The 21,300-nt window shown below is 43.5% G+C and overlaps 1 protein-coding gene across 2 annotated transcripts; it reads left to right on the plus strand.

The window, feature by feature from the left end:
* The first annotated feature begins 2,827 nt into the window (after positions 1-2,827).
* On the plus strand, positions 2,828-18,451 carry TDG (thymine DNA glycosylase). Of its 2 annotated transcripts, none has more exons than XM_073651541.1 (10): positions 2,828-2,981; positions 7,174-7,439; positions 7,986-8,275; positions 8,363-8,432; positions 9,129-9,264; positions 9,803-9,885; positions 10,065-10,159; positions 11,841-12,012; positions 14,046-14,174; positions 17,745-18,451. In XM_073651541.1, exons 2-10 carry the CDS (start codon positions 7,226-7,228, stop codon positions 17,867-17,869), a joined length of 1,314 nt encoding a protein of 437 aa, XP_073507642.1. In that variant the 5' UTR covers positions 2,828-2,981; positions 7,174-7,225; the 3' UTR covers positions 17,870-18,451. The 2 variants fall into 2 exon arrangements, with proteins under 2 accessions (XP_073507642.1, XP_073507641.1); XM_073651540.1 differs by lacking the exon at positions 2,828-2,981 and adding an exon at positions 3,146-3,326.
* The last annotated feature ends 2,849 nt before the right edge of the window (positions 18,452-21,300 follow it).

Below are 21,300 nucleotides of genomic sequence, written 5' to 3' on the forward strand. Positions count from 1 at the left end.
CTGCCCCGAGTCCTTAACAGTCTTTTAGTCCATTCCTGGGTTACGCTCCAACCAATTGTACAAGGATTCCCGGTAAATCCACCAAGGACTCCTAAAAATAACTAGAAACACATAATTATTTACAGGATATGGCCGCTCTCAGTCCTCGGCCAGTGGGGATAAGGATTGGCTGCTCACAGTCCTCAGCCTGGTAAGGGATAGGGGATGGCTGCTCACAGTCCTCAGCCTGGTAAGGGATAGGGACACACGGGGAACAATTCACTAATCCCAACGGGGACCATATTTTAATTAGCAGCAGTCCTTGTACCCTTACGGGTAACTATTTACAGCTCTTTATTCACGCTACTTCCCTTCAGTAGCTATGTCCTCTTTGTGCTCCCTCCTGAGGGTAGTCCTCAGACCCGTCCGGGTCCTCTTGGCTTTCCTCGTATTGGTAGTACTGCAGCTCCTCTGTGAGGGGGTACACCTGGAAGAGGCTATCCAGCTTTTCTCTAAAGTCATGCAGGGTATGTGACTCCCCTGAGTACTGGGGTAGCCAGGCTGCACCCGGGATATAGGGCATGGTGAAAGGCATGACCGCAACAGCGGTGGCGCTGGCGGGGGTTGAAGCGGTGAAGCTCTCCTCCGTATCCGACATCCTTCTCCCCCCTAGTGGACCGTGGCCTACCTTGCGATGATCCTCTTCCGTAGGCCGCGGCTCCGCAGTGGATCGTCAGGGTTGAGGACCTTCCGTCGCGCTCCTGTGACGTCGGCGTCTGCTGGGCTCCTTCCAGGACCTTACGCAACGTCCGGACGTGAGGCGGGGCTTCAGTTCTCGCGCGCTTTCGGAGTCCACGCCCCTCTTCTTCCCGCGCGGCGTCCTCAAGATGGCGTCCAATGGCGGGAAAACTCCACGTATGGCGGGAAGAAGGCCGAAGATGGCGCCGGATGGCGGGAAAACTCCACCGATGGCGGGAAGGAAGCGGAAGATGGCGCCGGATGGCGGGAATCTTCACCACAGGTAAGTTTGAACAGTCTTTTTCAGGCACGCAGTACCCGGTGGTTGCGGGCACGAGATCCTGCCGACTACGCCAAAAGTTGACGCGCCCCTGGGCCTGTGTCGCGCTGCGTTGCGCATGCGGGAGCTTACCCGGAGCCGGATCTCTTGAGGGTTGTAGTCTCGTGGCGGTGATCCGGTCCGTGCCCAGGGAGTCAGACTAAGTGGCGCTGTATCAGCGGTAGATGTTGGACGACTACGCCACCCGTTGAATGCAGCTATGGAGCTGCCGCTGCAGGGCAGACCGCTGAGGCCGGTGGTACGATTGTGCAGCGTAGATGGTGAAACCCCCAACGGGAGGGGTATGGCCTCAGGGCAGCCGAAGTGGATGATGGGGGTAGTAGGAACCACTCAGAGACGATGCGGTGTAGTTCAGGGTCTTTACTGGTGATAAAGATAGACACTCCCGGAGTACTGGCTAGCGATTGGGGCCTGGTCAGTCCTTGAGCAGATGGGATCTCCCCTGGCCAGGCGGAGTTGTAGGCCTCCCAAACTAACTGTACTCTTCTGGCTACCTTGCTAGAAGCGAGTATAAGTAGCCCACGTCCCTGAGTGTACCGTGTGGTGCTCACCCGTATGGCCGGTGACTCGGGGCCTTCTAGTAGCTTCCGCTCCACGACGGCGGTGCTGGTCCCATGCGTGTGACCGTGCCTTCGGGTTTCTTGGCCAGAGGACCTGAAATCCCCTGCCTGACGGATTCTGCTGCTGGGTAGGAGTTAGTCCCCACAGCCTCGGACTCCGGGTCCGGTGATAACTTCTCAGTCAGGGCGAGCTCTGCAGCTGCCAGCCCCTGACTCCTTGTAGCACTGCTCCCACAGAGCTCCTGTTGTTTCTTCCCATAGCTGCTTCTCTTCCCTGTCTCTACTTCTGGCATGGCCCAGGAGCTGGGCCCAGCCGGAGCCACAGCTCCTTGTCAGCCCTCCTGGCTGCACTCTCCCTCTCAACTCCCTAACCCTGCCTCAGCCCCAGGTTTATATAGGGGAAGTCCTTCCCCTCCCAGGACTGGGCAGGAGGTGTGGCATGCATAGGATTCCTGACCAAGAGACCTCCCACCTGCTCTCAGACATAACATTGCTTGTTACTGTGGAAACCAGACCCCTGGGGTGCCACATGTCTCTCTTATGGCCCCTGGCTGTTATGGCCCTGTGTGTCTCTCTTATGGCCTCTGGCTGTTATGGCCCTGTGTGTCTCGGCTCTGTGGGTCTCTTTTATTGCCTCTGTCTGTTATGGCTCTGTGTGTCTCTCTTATGGCCCCTGGCTGTTATGGCCCTGTGTGTCTCTCTTATGGCCTCTGGCTGTTATGGCCCTGTGTGTCTCTCTTATGGCCTCTGGCTGTTATGGCCCTGTGTGTCTCTCTTATGGCCTCTGGCTGTTATGGCCCTGTGTGTCTCTCTTATGGCCTCTGGCTGTTATGGCCCTGTGTGTCTCTCTTATGGCCTCTGGCTGTTATGGCCCTGTGTGTCTCTCTTATGGCCTCTGGCTGTTATGGCCCTGTGTGTCTCTCTTATGGCCTCTGGCTGTTATGGCCCTGTGTGTCTCTCTTATGGCCTCTGGCTGTTATGGCCCTGTGTGTCTCTCTTATGGCCTCTGGCTGTTATGGCCCTGTGTGTCTCTCTTATGGCCTCTGGCTGTTATGGCCCTGTGTGTCTCTCTTATGGCCTCTGGCTGTTATGGCCCTGTGTGTCTCGGCTCTGTGGGTCTCTTTTATGGCCTCTGGCTGTTATGGCCCTGTGTGCGTCTCTAATGGTCCGCTGTCTGTCTCTTATGTCCCCAGATGGGTGTGACAGCTGAGCAGCGTGAGGTGAGTCAGACAGCAGCCATAATCGGAGCACTGATGACACCTCTGTAGTACTTCACTTCCTGGCTGGCAGTGACACATTGTACGCGCGTGCAGCTCACACCGAGCACCTCCCCGGGAACACCGCGGGCAGCCGCTGCTCTGCCGGTAAGTGTCCCCTTATGACTGTATTCTCTGCAGAGTACACAAGGTGCTTCCTGTGCTCCAGCTTCAGAGCATTGCCGTAAAGCGCAGCCTGCCGAGCTGTACAATTCTAGCCGCAATCTCCCCACATCCCATCCCCCTACGTGCCCCCCTTCCTGGGCAAAATCACGTGTCCGCCTGGACCCTGCCGATTGGTTGGCCCCAGCAGTGACGTGTGCCCAGCTAGTAAGTGAGGAGAGCTTGGTGGTCCCGGAGCAGCTGTGTGCAGAATTGCCGGTGTGTGAACTTGGAGGCTTTAGATTACCGATCCGCACAGATCTCGGTCATGGAGGCGCAGGATCCCGGCAGGTGAGCGCTCAGCCTGCATAGAGCTAAAGGGTTTCCCCAGCGGCCTACTAAGTACCACACAGACTGCAATGCGCATGCGCTAGTGTAGCTGCCATTGTGTAGAATGGAGGGAAGAAGCATCAATGTCCACTCTTCAGCCTGTAGATAGGGAGCTGTGGATCTAGCTGTCTCACATCATAGCTATGCATATACATTATAAGACCGCTGTATCCACAACTCCCTTACATTATACATCTATGTATAGTCCTGTGCTCTTTGTAATAATTACACAGATAGGATGGGTTGAGATGATAAGTCTATGGTATTAACCCTAAGTGTCTCCCTTCACAAGATTCTGGAGAGCGGCGATCACTGATGGACAGTAGGATTTTATACAGGGCCATTGGAATAATAATAATAATAATCTTTATTTTTATAAATGATATAATGGTATTAATGATGTGATTCCTACAGAAGGCTGGCACTGTGTCCTATGGAGGTATATGCTGTGCTTATATCCCCCTGCCTATATAACAGTACAGTATACCATACTCCTGTACAATGCATGTCTGGATGAGCCCGTATACTGATCACTGTATACAGCAGTGGCCAGGTACAGAGCAGACGAGCCTGTTGTGGTCCTTGTGCCTGACGGACTGCACATGAACAGTATTCAGACTAGTGCAAGGGAATTGGGTAGTTTTTATATCCTATAATCCTTGTGTGCGTGCAACCAATCAGATTCCACTTTTCATTCCTCACAGACTCTTTGAAAAAAAAGTCTTTATTTCCAACAAGATGGGGCCCCTCCACATTATTCAAGAGTGGTCCGCGAGTATCTTGATGAAACATTTCCTAATAAATGGATTGGCCGAAGAGGCCCACTTGATTGTCCGGCACGTTCACCAGACTTGACCCCAATGCATTTTTTCTTTTGGGGAGTACTCAAGGACAAAGTTTATAGTCGAAAACCAAAAAGTGTCAGTGATTTGAAAAATTACATAAGAGATGCATTTCAAGAAATTAATACCCAAAGAGACTTGTGCAAAAAAGTTTGTCGAAGCGTAAGAGGCGACTTCAAAGCTGTGCAAATTGTAATGGAAAACAGTTTGAGCACCTGCGCTGATAAAATTTAAGGGCTTTTGTATTATTGTTCAGAATAAAATTTAATTGTCAATGTTATGCTTGTGTTAGTAAATATAATTTTATATATAAATCAAAATAAATGTTATTATTTTCTGGCCACCTACTTTTGGACCACCCTGTATATATATTATAATATAATATGTGTATATATGTATCAGATCTGCTCTTGAGATGAAATAGACAAATCCATTAAATTAAATGGTTGAGTAAAACACTGATAATAGTAGTCCTGTGTTTAGTGCCGGTGTATGAAGCAGGCTCAGGAGCTGAACTTGTTCCGCACGCTGCCGGTGCCAGTTGTGTTATACCACCAGCTCCTGTACTTAATGGCATCGACTGGAACTAGCTCAGATCACTTCTTTTTAACACTTTAAATGCTGCTGTCACTCTGACATAAGTATTTAAAGAGCACAATCCTGTCCAAACGTCCACTCATCTCCCCAAATCCACCGCCACGAGATCACTAGTTACCGATGGGTTGTCCTGGTAGCCAGGGCCTGTGGAAGGCTATGCTTCATAGGAGACTGTCATTTTCCCTATACTCTGGGGGACGGTAGTAACGTGGTATATTGCACAAACCATCTCAGGTTCCCAATGGTGACAAAAAACTGTTAATGCTTATAAAAATTGGAATCGCCCCCTTGTTACAGAACATGTTTGTTTTGCTTTCTCTTTATCGATCGCCACGTCTGGAAAAATCTAATCCAAAAGGGTAAATACCGTATAGCAAAAAAAAATCGAAACTCCAATGCTGCCCCTTTTTCTGTGACCATACAGTTCCCAAAAATTTAATAAAAATCAATTAAAACCTCTTATGTACTCTAAATGGATACCAATAATACATTACCATACAACCAACAGGCCCTCATATTCCATCTACTGAAAAATAAGAAAGGTACACATCTCGGAAAATGGCGACTCAAACCAATTTTTTTCTTTTTCACTTAAATTAAAAGCAAAATGGTATTGACCAGGAAAATCCTGTTACCAGGTCATTATTACCGCACAACGAACTCTTTAAAAATAAAACAGTTTTTCTCCCATTTGAAGAATGCTGTTCAAAGCCACAACTCCTCTCACAAAGAAAACATTGGTGATGGGAAAAGTAAAAAAGTTATTGCTCTTGGACGAAGGGAGGGAAAAAAACAAAAGCGCAAAAACAGAAAGTGGTTGGATCAGAGGATCCATTTTAATGATGACAGAGGAAATTGTATGTGGCCTTTTTAATTGTGGATGTATAAAACAGATGTCAAAGCTCTGCATACGGATGACATAGAGTTAAAAAAAAAAGACGTATAGAACGCTATATGGATGAAAAATGTATTTATTTATCTTTCTGGATGAAAAACAGACACTTTTTATTTTTTTTTTTTTTATGCATGAACCCAGCCTGAATAGTGTTACTATGTTCCCAGGCACCCCATAATTGTGGTCAGGGGTTTTAGTCTTTCGGTTCTATGGTGGAAATAATTGAAGTATGACTTCAATCCTCTTAAACTTTCAGGCTTTCCAATGTCACAGTTCCAGTAGTATGTACAAAGTGTGCATCCCTATAGATATTAATGTATATCTATAATATATCGTATATAAAAAAAAAAGTCCCTGTGTAGCCCAAGACTTGCACAGTGATAATATGGTTATGGCATATTACTGCTGTTATATTACGGAGCAGTGGGGGACTGATTACTGTAACTCCCCCCCCCCATCTTTAGGACAGGGGGCTTCATAGGTGTAGTAGATCTGACGGTACACAGGATACTTGTTCAGAACTTGCTTACTTTGCCAGCTGTGGGGGATGATCAGTGCTATTTGGGGGCCTACCAATTATGCTTGAGCAGCAGATAGAGCAGAAGAGAAATCAGGCATGAGTGAATTCACCATGCCCATCCTTTGTTTCCAGAGGAGATAAGACGCTGTTAAAGGTGTCTGGTCGCAGCTTAATCTATTGAAATGACCACGATCACTCAGACAAATGTGCACGTTTATGCCGGGGGCTTCGGGAGTTTCTGTCCAGCACTGCTCCCTTCTGCACGGTAAGGAAGGTGAGCAGTGCCAATGACATTGCAGGCCCACACACCTGCAGGTATGACCACCACTGTGTGCTAATTATTCCCAGTATCCTCAGCCATGCTGGACTGATGATGGCAGACCTTTAAAGTGACCATAACAGCTGATACATGCTGCCAATCCATGGGCAGTATATATCAGGCACTGGCTGTTTGATCTCAGCCAGATATGTTTGACTCTGAAATACTGCAGCTTATCAAAGAGAGACATACTTTAAAAGCCACCGGGGACCGAGCTGCCCTTGTCGGATAGGTTGGACCCGGCGACTTCTCCCCGCTCGCTGCCAGTGATTGACAGGTCTCTGCCTACGTTCACGTAAAGGTAGAAAACTGTCAATCACTGGCAGCAGACAAGGAGAAGCCGCCGGGTTCCACCTGTCTGACAAGCACGGCTCGGTCACCGGTTGCTTTTAAAGTATGTCTCTCTTTGAAACGCCGCAGCGTTTCAGAGTCAAACATATCTGGCTGAGATCAAACAGCCAATTCCTGATATATATGAGTCATTGCATCAGCATAGTACATATCACCATCTGGGAATAACCCGTTAACGGCTGGTAAGACCCTGGCGTATCTACAGTACGAAGCATTATTTTCATGTTTTTCTTTTAAACATGTCATCATTATGACAAATGCTTATTGTTTGATTTCCTTTCTAGTTACTACAACTTCCAGCAAGCCCAGGCTTTCTATGCCTATCCATTCCATCAAATGATGAACGGTCCAGCCAGCATGGAATTAGGTAATGAACAGCGGACCCTGCACACTCTCACTGGAGTCCCAGCCCATGAACTTCAGGCATTTTCTGGTATGGCAGCCAACGAGCCACAAGTTCTGCACACCTTGACAGGCGTGCCAGCCAACGAGCCCCTCAATATGCACGTGTCAATGGGTGCTCCAGACATTGCTCAGGGAGATATGCAAGGTGAGTTAAGAAAATCATCCTTTTTATGGAAGTACAATTGTGAAATAGAAATGCATTATTAAAAGGGATTGTCCATGATTTTTGATAAATGCCCAGAAAGCATTGGGATGGCCAGGAATTAAAATATCAAAATAAATTCCCGCCACTCTGGTGGACCCACTTGTCTCTGCTAGCTGGTCTGTAGTGATGAGGTTTTGATCACCCTCTCGCTGCAACCAATTTCTGGCCTTTGTGATGAAGATAGCATGGTGGGTATGTGCCCAGTGCAGGCAGTGATCGGCTGCAGCAGTCACCTATGGCTGCTTAGAAAATCATCACTAAAGGACAGCTAATAAAGACTTGCAGGTCCACCAGTAAAAATGTTTTATTTTTTGAATCTAGTGCTGCATATATTTTTTTTAATTGTAGACAATTCCTTTAAGCTGATTGGGTTTTGCTGAAGCTACAGCGTAGAAACAAGGCCCATAGTTTCAGACAATACCAAAAACAACCTGTGAACAAAGCAGCCATGTGTTTCTAATCCAATATATGTATTTTTATTTTCAGAAGAGCCTACCAATGGAAAAAGAAAAAGGGGCAAAGCTCCAGCTGAACCCAAACCAAAGAAGTCAGCTCCAAAAGCCCCTAAGGCTCCAAAAGCCCCTAAGGCTCCAAAAGCCCCTAAAGCTCCAAAAGCCCCTAAAGCTCCAAAAGCCCCTAAATCAGGCAAACAAGAGAAGATCACTGATGCTTTCAAAGTCAAGAGGAAGGTTAACCGATTTAATGGAGTATCTGAAGCTGAGCTCTTAACTAAAACGTTGCCAGATATCCTAACTTTTAATTTGGACATAGTCATTGTAAGTATTTAGGAATAGTGTGTAATGGTACGGTGATGCTTCGGTATGGTGCTGTCTAATTTTGTTGGGTTTTCAAATTTTGCACAGATTGGAATCAACCCAGGTCTTATGGCAGCATACAAAGGCCATCACTACCCGGGCCCTGGAAACCACTTCTGTAAGTCTATGAAGATTTTATCATTGTTGGTGTGAAACATTTGTCTGTTAGACTAATCTGTTTTTAGTACGCCTCTTCACGAATCGGGAGCGTCGGCCGAACAGTGTACACCTATGTTTGTACCTCGCCACAAATCCTACTCCAGTCCCTGTCCCTCCATTTCGGCAGAGCTGGGAGAAACTGGTGTGAGGACACCAATAGTTGCAAGATTTAGGTGCAACTCTGTGAGGATTGAGAAGTCACATAGAATGACTGCAGACTCGTACCCTAAGTCTGGGCAACCCCCTTAAGGGGTTGAGCTCAGCTCAAGGTTGCAGCTGGTCAACCATGTTCTTTGATCTGGGAAAGGAGAGCTGAGCCTAATTTGTGCTATTAGTAATTTAAATAAAATACATTATATACTGTATATGTTTGGTGTTGTAATTTTTTAATTTTTTTTTCTAATGTTCAAACCATTCCGTGTTCGTTCAGCTGAAAAAAGTCTTAGTCTTGCTATAATACAAGCAGCTCCTTGTTGCCGCTGATGTCTCATGTGTATTATAAAAGGCCAGAAAATATTTCCCTCTGCTATGAGCTTTGCAGAATTAATTGGTAGAATTCTCAAGTGTGATATCTCTGCTGTTGTACCAATTATTGCTTTACACAGGAAGATTTCAGATTAATTCTGCCTGGAATACGTTTTATTGTTTCTTCTAGGGAAATGCCTTTTCTTATCGGGGCTTAGTGATCAGCAACTGAACCACATGGATGATCACGCTCTTCCTGAGAAGTATGGCATTGGCTTCACCAACATGGTCGAGAGAACGACCCCAGGAAGCAAAGACCTCTCTAGGTGAGTGGAAGCTGTTTGGAGGAAAAGGTATATTTTAATGTATTGCACAAAAAATATTAAAGGGAATATGTCACTGGCTTTTTGCCTCCTAATCTGAGCGCAGCAGAATGCAGGGGCAGAGACCCTGATTCCAGCAATGTGTCACTTACTGGGCTGCTTAGTGTAGTTTTGATAAAATCATTGTATTATCAGCAGGAGATTATCATTAGAGGACTAGTCAACCTGTTGCCAGGTAGTCAATTATATTCATGAGCTCAGTATAACCTCCCCCCCCACACACACACGCACACCATTGATTGCAGCTTTCGGTGTACACTGTACACGTGCAGAAAGCTGCCAATCAGTGGTGCGGGCGGGGTTATACAGAGCTCAGCATTCAGAGAACTGCTAGATCTGCAACAGATAAACTTTAGTTTTATCAAAATGACAGCAAGAAGCCAATTAAGTGTCACATCACTGGAATCAAATGGTGTAGCAGAAATCTGGTGACATATTCCCCTTAACTTATTGTATTTCCTGTCCGCGTCTTCTCTTTTAGTAAGGAGTTCCGAGAAGGAGGAAGAATCCTGGTACAAAAGCTGCAGAAATACAAACCACGTATAGCTGCTTTTAATGGGAAATGTAAGCTGACCCCCCCCCCTCCACACACACACACACACACACACACACACACACACACACACACACACACACACACACACACACACACACACACACACTATTTTCAGTCTAAATTGTTACTGTATTGTTTTCGCCTAGAGTTTAGGTTCCTAATTTTATCCCTTTCTCCTTCCTTTTAGGTATATACGAAATATTTAGCAAAGAAATTTTTGGTGTCAAGATTAAAAAGTTTGATTTCGGAATGCAACCACACCGAGTTCCAGAGACGGATACAGTCAGTTTATTGGAGTTTAATCAACGGGGGAGATTTATTATGCTAAATGCCACAAACAGGGTTGCATTACATTAAATTTGTGTCCTAGATGCTCAACAAGGGAACTTGGCTTAACGGGAAAGTGTGTGAAATGAGGTGTGGCTTAAGAGGTGACACCGTGCATGTAAGCCAAATGTAAGCCGATTAAGGTTACGTATCCGCCATGAGTATTTGGTGAGTTTATGACGCTGTGTATTTCACCATTCCAGCAAAGTGTATAGGATTTATCTGCAATATCAAAAGCTCACCAAATACCCATCTTGGGAACGAAGCCTAATAGATGGGTAAAAAGGCCCCACATTTATCAAACCGCATAAAACATTGTGATAAACTTGGGGCATTGATGTCGGCCTAGTCTGTCCTTGCACTGACTACAAATTGGGCAGTTTTAGTAAATCCCCCCCCCGTTATCTTTATTATATACAGAATTAAAACGTTTTTTTCCAGCCACATAATGTTACAAGTATCCTACAGGTAAACAGTAACCCTACTGCAGCAGCTCATGATCATGACTGGCGGCCTTTTCATTATTCTCCATATCTCCCATGTGGCCATGTTTCACAGTATTGTGATGTAATTCAGTGTCTACATTTTGGGGACTTTTTTTTTAACTTGCATGCATTTTGCAATTAGAATTAATTTAAAATCTTTGCACCGTTTGGCTTTTACAGTCTTTGTTTCCCCCACATTGAACTTTGATGTGGTCTGTGGTCATAAATCCGCTGAGAGGAGCTCCAAACAAAGACAAATAAGAGTCAAACTCCTTGTCAGATCATCTCTGTGGGCTGATTGATGGATTCTCAGTTAACTCATTCTGCAGCCACAATACAAAGGCTACGGAGGGCAAATGCTGCTAACGTTTTATTGAAGCCCAATTGCAAAAATTATTTTTAGCCAAAAATACATGAATTTTAAGTAAAAAGGTAAAAAATATTGTCTTGAAAGGTGGATAACCCCTTTACGTGATCCGATAACTGTGTCCTGTTTGCTAATGTAGCACAGGTATGCTGCTTACTGAATGTCGGGGGGGGGGTCACATGACATGTAGGGTGTTGTATGGTCACCATGACTGAGTTACCCTAAAATAGACATGTAGGTCCATGATTATCATCAATCTTGATGAGGGAGCTAGTTGGAGTCAGAATAGTGGTGTGAGACACAGTGTTCCTCTCCATAAGGTTGTCCTGAAGGAGTCGGTGTGACTTTTAAACCTAAAAATTGTTAGGTGAAATTTTGTGCGTTAAAAATTTAAAAAAATAAATAAAGGCATTTCTGATAAACCGCTGCGTATTAAAAACCACAAAGCTTAGTCTGAACCTGAAGACCCAAAATACCCTGGACCTGAATAGGTTAAAAAAAAGTTTGTGAAATGAACAATGTATTCATGTATTTCAGAAAATGTTATGATTTTCTATACTATATTAAAAAAGAAGATCCCTTTTTTTTAAGTTCCTCCTTTCCGTTGCTGAGTTAGTTGCTCCGCCGTTTATAGTTCTGAGTAATGACCAGCAGCAGGGAAGTATTATTTCCATCTATTGGGCTAATAAATGTACTGCTCCGCCACCAAGGTGAGCACAGATTCACTGAAAACCGCCAACCAGGAGGACGTCTCTAATCTCACCTCTCCTCTTTTTGGACACAGATTTGTTATGTCATGCCTTCATCAAGTGCCCGGTGCGCACAGTTTCCTCGAGCTCAAGACAAGGTTCATCACTACATCAAATTAAAGGACTTGAGAGACCAAATTAGGGGCGTTGAGAGTACCCGGGAAGTTCATGAGGTGCAATACACATTCAACTTGCAGTTGGCACAAGGTAAGCTAGATTTAAACAAGTTGGATGTGTGTTTTTTATTTATTTATGTTTTAATTTTAAAATAAAATCTATTACATCTCCATTTCAAAATAAAAAAACATCAAAATACCGAGTATTCACGATGCAGTTCCACCAAATATCCCAAAAATGAAAGCAGTAATACAAAATAGTAAAAAAGTGTTTGTAATATTGTTTGTCAACAACTGGTGAATAATTAAACACTTTTTTTCCACTTTGCACATGCGCCATTGCTTTAGACAATGGCAATGCGCTTGTCGTCCGGAAGTCAGCAGGATCGAGGCACCCCCATATGGTTGTGGTGTCCGTGTGACGTGCGCCATATTATGCCCCGATGTCTCCACCTATCCATACACACCTCTGGTCACATGACCCACACACCCACCATACTGTACCTATGATTGACTCTCTCCTCCCCAACATGCGTCTCCTGAGGAAGATACACGAAAAGTGTGTTGTAGGGTCCCCGCCGCCCCATCTAACCAACACGCTCCACATGTAAGTGTCATATTGCATTATTATCAGTACTAGTTGGACAACCGGTTCAATCCACGGTGAAGGGCCTATCCCCACATACCATAAGGGATTTACTGTCCTCTATGTTACAACACTACGGCTTGCACTGAATTAGTTAGGATATTCACTTTATATGTCCCCACATTTTACAGCAGCACTTTGTTTTTCTGTATCTTATAGCTATATATTGTTTAAGAATAAAATTATTTTGCGCTATAATATACTTTTTTTCTTGGGCTTTTCTTCTTATGCCTATGCACTTAGTATTTAGTAGTTAGCACTTTTTTCCACTTACAGCAGTTTTTCGATACTTTGTGATAATGTCACCCTGCATTTTACAATCAGGGACTCCTATATGCAATTTAAAAACAAAATCCTATTATTAATAGTTTATACCTTGGTATGTAATACACCACTGCTTTCTCTCCCACTCCTTTAAAGTTTTTTATGTGGCTAATTATTATTTAAAGAGTAACTGTCATTTTTATTTCATAAATGAATAGTACACATGACCATAAGATATATTACATTACCGAGTTTATAGAGAAATCTGCTTCTTTCTCCACCAGGACTGATCTTTAATAAATCTCAATTCATGAGTAAAATCTGTCTTCAGTGAAGACAGATTTTTACATTACACTGGAGATGACAGTTACTACTGCTAAGATTCCATGTAGAAGGGAGAGAAGAAGCTAAAGCAGAGGCATGTGTACTATTGATTTATCAGATAAAAATTAAAGCGACTGCTACTCTTTAAGATTAATTTTTGAGTTGCACATGTCCTGTCCTTTTGGTTTTGGTCTTCATGTAACATTTCCTCTGGTTTATTTATGAAGGTGTAATGATTTGTAAAAAAAAAAAAAAAAGGCATATTTGTGGATAAAATGCTCACTTAAGCAAAGCTTGAGACACAAACCATCTGGTTCAAGGGGTACATAGTTCATACATAGGTAGACATAGACATAACTGCTGCCTTCACATATTATCACAAATAAAAAAGACCAAATATCTCCAAAATCCATAGGGCTGGAAGGAGTAGGTGATGAGATGTGCATATGCGCATATTTCCACTCATATCAGAAATAAAGAAATAATCCTGACTTAATATCCTCCAGGATATGATATGACGACAAGATGTAAGCCCCCAACAACTGCCTTGTGTCTACTGTGGCTAGATCCACTGTGCTTTCCAGCCTGCTGCTCAGTAAGCCAAGATTATAATGACCAGGACCATGTACAGCTTCTCATACCTAGTCCCTATGTCCGGATGTGTGACACTAGTGTTATAAGCACAACAGCTCCTAGAACATTTTTCCAGAGATTAGTGATTGGCAGGTAATGAAAATGTGCACTATTCTATCTGAGCTGCTGCTACTCTCTCCTGCATGAGATGTGTGTAACAGTGCGGAGGACCCTTCAGTATGAGCATACCTTACAGTATTTTGTGAAGGAATCTTATCCTTACATCTCAGTATTTGTTCTCTTCTTCTGTTGTACAGAGGATGCCAAGCGGCAGGCAGTGAAGGAGGAGAAGTATGATCCTGGGTATGATGCTGCAGCTTTTGGGAGTGCCCCCGAAGAGACCCCTAATGCAGAGGGTGGAAGCAGTAACTCATCAGACCCTGCAGGTAATGTGGACAGTGAGATTACTACTGCTACATAATGGGATGGGAATGTGACTTCTGATTGATGTGCTTATTACTAAAAGTTCTGTTTAATTATGCTTGTACAACTGGGCTAGCCCCTTTCAGGCCAACTGGGCTAGCCCCTTTCAGGCCAACTGGGCTAGCCCCTTTCAGGCCAACTGGGCTAGCCCCTTTCAGGCCAACTGGGCTAGCCCCTTTCAGGCCAACTGGGCTAGCCCCTTTCAGGCCAACTGGGCTAGCCCCTTTCAGGCCAACTGGGCTAGCCCCTTTCAGGCCAACTGGGCTAGCCCCTTTCAGGCCAACTGGGCTAGCCCCTTTCAGGCCAACTGGGCTAGCCCTTTTCAGGCCAACTGGGCTAGCCCTTTTCAGGCGATGAGCTGATCACTGTCAGGCCTTCTTACTGGCACAAAATCCAACTCTTTATTGATCACTCAGATAACTGCGCAGACAGCGGCATCAGTTTTTATGCCGGATAATACTTTACCTGTTTTATACAAAGGAAAATTAATAAAGATTTATCAAGAATAATAATCAGAAATATCCCATACATTTAATAATTATCCACACAACCCATCTCAATTCCCTTCTTTTATTTCTGATATATAAATCCCCTTTGATTCAAGGTATTTGCTAATATCCATTCCCTCGATATATCCCAAAACACTTTGTTTTGTTCCTATTTGAGTATTTTTCAATATCTGTAATTGATAATCATATTAGTTATTTTTTCCTCACTTCCAATATTCTGTATCGTCATGAACAACAATTCAATCGAGGCTCATTTTGGTGCCTCTATAACCTTTAGGCTGCGCGCCCACGATGCGTATTTTAAACGTTTCCGCAGCGGCAAGAACGCTGCAGAAACGCTTGGTAGAAGGTCTGCCATGTTCCCCAATGATAATCCGCATGTGCTGTGCACATGCTGCGGAAATTTCCGCTGCGGATTATCATTGCGGAAAAAAACGCAGCACTACCAATTATTTTGCGGAAGTACTGCGTTTTCGCCGCCATTGACTTGCATTAGAACGCGTGCATTCCGCTTCACTAGATAAGGACATGCGGAATGCACACGTTCAATGTGCGGATGGTACCCAGGTCTAGAGGAGAGGAGACTCTCCTCCGGACCCGGGTACCATAGAAACTGTAAAAAAAATATATATATATATTTACCTTCTGATGGCCCCCGGTGCGCTCGTCTTCACTTGCCGGCAGATCGCGGTGGACTGAAGGACCTGCGCTGACGTCATAGTCATGTGACGGCAGGTCCTTCAGTGCAGTGTACCGCGATCTGCCGGCAGCCAGGACGGAGCGAAGCAAGCCTCCGGGGGCCATCAGAGGGTAAGTATAGGTTTATTTTTTTATTTTTTACATTCTCTCGGGTCACATTATATAAATCCATGCCGTTTGCATGGATTTATATAGTGTGACCAAGTTGACAAGTACTTTCCAAGTGATGCTAAAATTACTTGGAAAGCGCTTGTCAACCCTCATGCGGAAATGCCAGTGAAGAACGCTTCACATCCGCATGTCCCTGGCAGGAAAAGGCATGTACAATCCGCATGCGTTTTTTCTGCCAGGGAGATGGAGAAACTCTCAGGAAAAATCCGGAGCATTTCTGCATCGTGGGCACATAACAACCAAGAGAATCACCGAAAGTAGGGTCCAATTATCAACGTAACATATGTTGACATATATAAAAAACCTTTATTAGAGTATTGGTTACCGCAGTACAACAAGCAGAAGAATGCCCGCATTCAGATAATTGAAAATAAAATATAAAATATGCATAAAAAGTCAATGCAGAATGTATACGGAATCAAGACCACTAACCCCTGTATAACAAAATAACATGTGGAATGGGGTATAGTGCCCACTAGTTATGCAAGAAATAGAGTACTAAGGTAATGATATGCTTTGTTAAATAAATCTAATAATACTATGCTGGTGGGCACATACCAAACAAACAATGATTGACAATGCTGAGACACTAACCCGCCACTGCACTACCCATAATGAGAAAAAAGGGTACACAACCGTAAGTGTAAAACCCCCTCATATGGAGGAGAAAACAATGAATTGGTCATCATGATGTAGTGAGTGACTCATTAGGGAGCAGAGAAGATGACAGTGTGAATTACCTGATGGGTGATCTTGATGCTGAATGCAAATCACGCCCCGATGCGCGTTTCGGACACAAAGTCCTTCGTGAGGGGGCAAATAGCCTTAGGGTCTCAAGATGTCCCCACAAACATATCTCTAGAATATCTAAATCCAAAAGGTTATATATTTTATTTAACCACTTTGTTATATTTAACCAATAGTTATTACGTTGTTGTTGTTATTATTACAAGCCAGATCGTATGAAAAAGAAAAAAACTGCTTTTTTTTCACCCACGCCTGAGGCATTGGCTCTTATCACCCTTACAAAATGTCCCTATTATTTTTGGCGTTTAATATGATTTGGCAATTTAAAAATTGTGTAATTGTAGGAGTACTACTAAAGGAAACTTCTGTCTGTGTCTTAACATTTTTCCCCAGTTTCATTCATAAAGCTTTTTGATACATGAAACACTTACACTATTGCCTGCAGTGTGTTTGCAGGAGAACAAAGAGTTCTACCATTTGCTGGTGTTGGATCCTTTACCAATCTGTCCCAATACTGCCAGCAAGCTATTCCATGCACACAAAATACTGTATTTTTCGGATTATAAAACACAATTTGGGAGGAAAATTGTCTTATAATGCGAAGGTACGGTATTTTACCTGGGGGGGCGACGTCGGTGGAGCGGGGTCACAGATACAGGAGGTTTGCAGCGGTTGAGGCAGGAGTCGGGCAATGCTGCAGGCCCCGTTCTCAGAAGAAAGGTCGCTGATTGAGGATAACCTGGGTGGTGATGGTGGTGGCGGGAGTGGGCCGATGTTGCGGCCTCATCCTCAGAAGAAGTCGGCGGTGTGCGGAGGTTCCCTATCCCGTAAATAGCACTGTGGTGGGCTTTGACAAAATGGCTGCCGGAGCATGCGCAGATTGAGATCTCGGGAGACGAGATCTCAATCTGCGCATGCTCCAGCGGCCATTTTCCCTAAGCCCACCGCAGTGCTATGTACGGGATAGGGAACCTCCGCTCCCCGCCAACTTCTTCTGAGGGTAGGACCCCAGCAATACCCAACTCCCACCACCACCGCCCAGGTCATCCCAACTCGGCGACCCTTTTTCTGAGGATGGGGCCCACAGCATAGCCCGACCAGTCAGGTAACCCCGTCCCCACCACAGATTGGCAGCTTGCTGACAATATACAGTGTACAGAGGAAGCTACCAATTAGGGATGTGGGCAGGGTCATACATCTGCAGCAGAGAAAACAGGGTTTCTATAAAAACTAGATCAAGCAGCCTAGTAGGTGACACATCACTGAAATCAGGCTCTTCACCCCCACATCATGCTGCTCACAGATTACGTGGCAAAATCTAGATTGTTGCAGCTAAAAATAAAAAAATCACGAAAAGTACGTGACCTATAATATATATATATATTTTTTTTTTGTTGCTCTCTATAGCACCCTGTAACTCGGAGCCAGCTGATCTTTCACAGAATGGACAGTGGATGCCTCATCCCTTTGTTGAACAGATGTCTACATATAACCATAGTGAAGACCAGCAGGAAGAAAGCGGCAGCGTTTGAGGACCACCGGCATTCCAAGCTATGCAAGCATACTGCAGTTTTATTGCAGGGACAAGGAACTGAACCTCAGTTGAAGAACTGATGCCTTTTTGTTCTCATTTTACCTCTGATCTTATCTAGTGTAAGCATTAATAGTAGCTATTACCTTTTTAAAGTAGGTAGTCCTATTGAAAGATTTGACCTTTTCTAGACCACTTAGTGTGTAGACGTTTTTCTTTCTTGGCCATTTTTTTTTTTTTATGTCATGTTTGATGTTTATTGCAGTTAGTCACAAACTGCAGTGCATTGTTTTATTCTGGGGGGGAAACGTTACCTGTTCTGCCTTTTTATATGACTTTGTGTGGAAAGGCGGTTCTGTAAATGTTGGACATACTTTATTTTTTACAAATGATGAAGATGATGCTTGTTTTCTGCTTGGCCTTCGGAGGTATGTGCCAAGTACGTGTTGTTCTTTTGTTTGTATGATACTTTTCATCAGAGGTATGCGTACTGTACGGTAACCGCACATCAGTTCGGCTACATTTTAACTCTTAACTTTGATATGAAATAACAGAAAATGCTCCATGGCTAAAATAGCATGATCACGACAGCAATTTATTTATTATCTTACAATTTTTTCTATACTTGAAGAATGGATATAATTAAATCCAGTGGCAAGGATTAAATTATTTATCGTGGCTGTGTATGACCGCAGTGTGAATGATTCTCCAGTTTTTAAATATGTTTGAATGATGTCACAAATTCCAGTTCTTGTAACCAATTCGTTCTTCTGTAAATGTGAGGTCACAACTTTTTAGATACATACTATTCTTTTACGTGGTTGCAGCACACGGCAGGAAAATCCAGCTGAAAGGAATGAATTCATGTAACTACTGAATGGTAGTCTGCCATGTGGCGTCTAGCTGTACTAGGGCATAAGGACTGAATTTTATAAAGACACCGGGGGGTAGGGGGGAATTGTCACACATAAATGTTATACAAAAGTGCTAACTCAGTTTTGCCATTTAGGTTAGCATTTTTAGGAATACTTGCAGGATTTTCTTACCTCGATTGAGCTATAGGAACGTTACGATGTTCCTATTTACAGAATCTTTCATTGACGGAGAACATTAAAAAACCTTTGTAACTGTAAGGGTATGTTCACACGTGGCATTTTTTGTAGTGTTTGTTTTAGTTTCTGCAACCAAAACATTGATTCCTCACAGTAAAACGCTGCATAAAATTTGCAGCAAATAGCTGCATTTTACTGCTTTTTAAAAACATACTACAAGTGTGATTTGTCTACAGTACATGCCAATAGAGTTAGTTTTAGTTTAGTTCACCCAAAATGCAGCACAAACGTTATGGTATGTTTTTTGCAACTTTCTTGCTTTTAATGAGGTTCTATCTATTGGATAGCTAATAACTTACTGATCTCTGGAATCCAATGGTTGGGACCCCCAACGATGGGCAGATCAGGCACTTGTATCCTATTATAATGAAGTGGTGGGGCACATCCTTGACCGCTGCTCCATTCATTCCGTATGTGACTACCAAGCGCTGTGCTCATCTTTTTCTGGTAGCCCCATAGAGAAGGAATGTAGCAGGGCTCAGACATCTATTCTAATGGGAATAGAAGTTCCCTGCTCTACCGATCGGTGGTGTTCCCAGTGGTCGGACATGAACTGGTTTATAAGTTAGAACCTATCCTGTGGATAGATAACTTGTTTTGACCAGAGACCCACTTTAATGCTCATGGTTGTGGATTTTAAAGCCGGTTTTTAAATAATGATCTAAAATTCTAATATTCTTTCCGTATTGATGTCTTATTGTTTTGAAGATCTGTACGTGCAATCATTGAAAAGGAACTTTCATTGATTATCTCCTGTGGATATGAATCTGTCCAGGTGATGAGATGGGTTCTTGAAGTGCTTGGTTTCTTAAGTACAGTCTTATAACGAACTATACACTTGCGTGATCCTCACATCACCAGGACAAATTGGTGTAGGTTCAGCGACAGCAAGCAGATTTTGAAAACAATTAGAAATTGATACAGAATGTACACTGGAAATTGGTTTCATTTTACAAAAAAAACCTTACTTTCTGAAAATGCAATATCCCTTTAAGCTCTATGTGGACATGTCAGATATGGGTCATCACATTCTAAGTAAGTAATTTTGGTGCTATGTTCGAGCTCTTGTTGCACATGTGTGTAACAGCAGTACAATAACAGTATGTCAGGTTATGTTTTTTCCTTGGAACTGGTAGTTTTCCTGTTAAAATGCTATATAATATGATGTAGACAGATTATTACTATTCGGGTCATTTTTTTTATATCTATATATTATATATATATTTGTGATGTGTATTAAAAAAAGAGAATCGAGTGGAAACTAGCAGATTGAAAATGAAAGGCCTCAGCCTACATTCTACATGGTTTTATTTACTTGAATTAAATAGAAAAACTGTAAAACAAGCGTCGTGTGATTTGTGTTTTAATCTAGTAGAATATTCTCAATCTGTCATTTCTTTGCCCGTATGTTGCAAATAAGACTGTTTAGGGTTGCTTGTGCTCTAGAGCGTATAGTACCATGCACAAAGCCAGTACCGGTACCAGCCCGAGGCAACCACAATAATTGTGAAGCCAATAGTTTATCATTTTTACATTACCGTCAGTGGTGGGGGAGTAGCCCAATGTCAAGCATATTTGGTTATGGTACCAGTATGAACAGAGCCTAATACCATGAACCATTCATTCCCCATATTTTATGACTGAAAAACACTAGTTAAAATTTGGTTACTTTTATAGGGAGTCTATCTATAAGATTAACCGCCTTCCAACCCAGATATATGAGCATGCAGGTCATTGAAATATAAACCCATTTAGATCTTTAAATTTACTTTCTAAAGCTGCATTTCCGAGAAATCTGCATTTTAATTCTTATGCAAATGAAGATTTACAAGCTCTGGTTGTTTCCTCCTCCAGTACCAGCCTCTTTAGCTTGATTGACAACTCACTATATGACATCAGGTGCTGGGGAAGGAAATCAGCCTGTGAGCTATCAATCAGACTAAAGAGGCTGGCACTGGGTGGGCAAACTACTTTGGGGAGGCAGTAGCACCTCAAGTGCTCTGGGCATGATATACTTCTTTATTTACATATGAATTAAAATGCAGCTTTATCGGGAATGCAGCAACAGATAGAAAATATGAAGGTATCAATGAATTTGGCTTTCTAAGACCTTTAAAACCATATTTGGGGTGTGGGGGAAGGTGATTGGGGGACAGATTCCCTTTTAATGGGGTCATTAGAGAAAAAGGGTTTTCTGATAACATTAGTCTGGCACATTTGTTATCTCTTAAAGGGTTTATCAAGGAAATTTTTGGAGAAGCACGGTACTCTGTTATGATTTGGCTCTACTTGCTATTTTGAGTGGTCATCAGGTGTCTGC

Source organism: Phyllobates terribilis, unplaced genomic scaffold (assembly GCF_046119375.1).
Source record: "Phyllobates terribilis strain yellow unplaced genomic scaffold, ASM4611937v1 Scaffold_11__3_contigs__length_659146591, whole genome shotgun sequence".
NCBI classification, from domain to species: Eukaryota; Metazoa; Chordata; class Amphibia; order Anura; family Dendrobatidae; genus Phyllobates; species Phyllobates terribilis.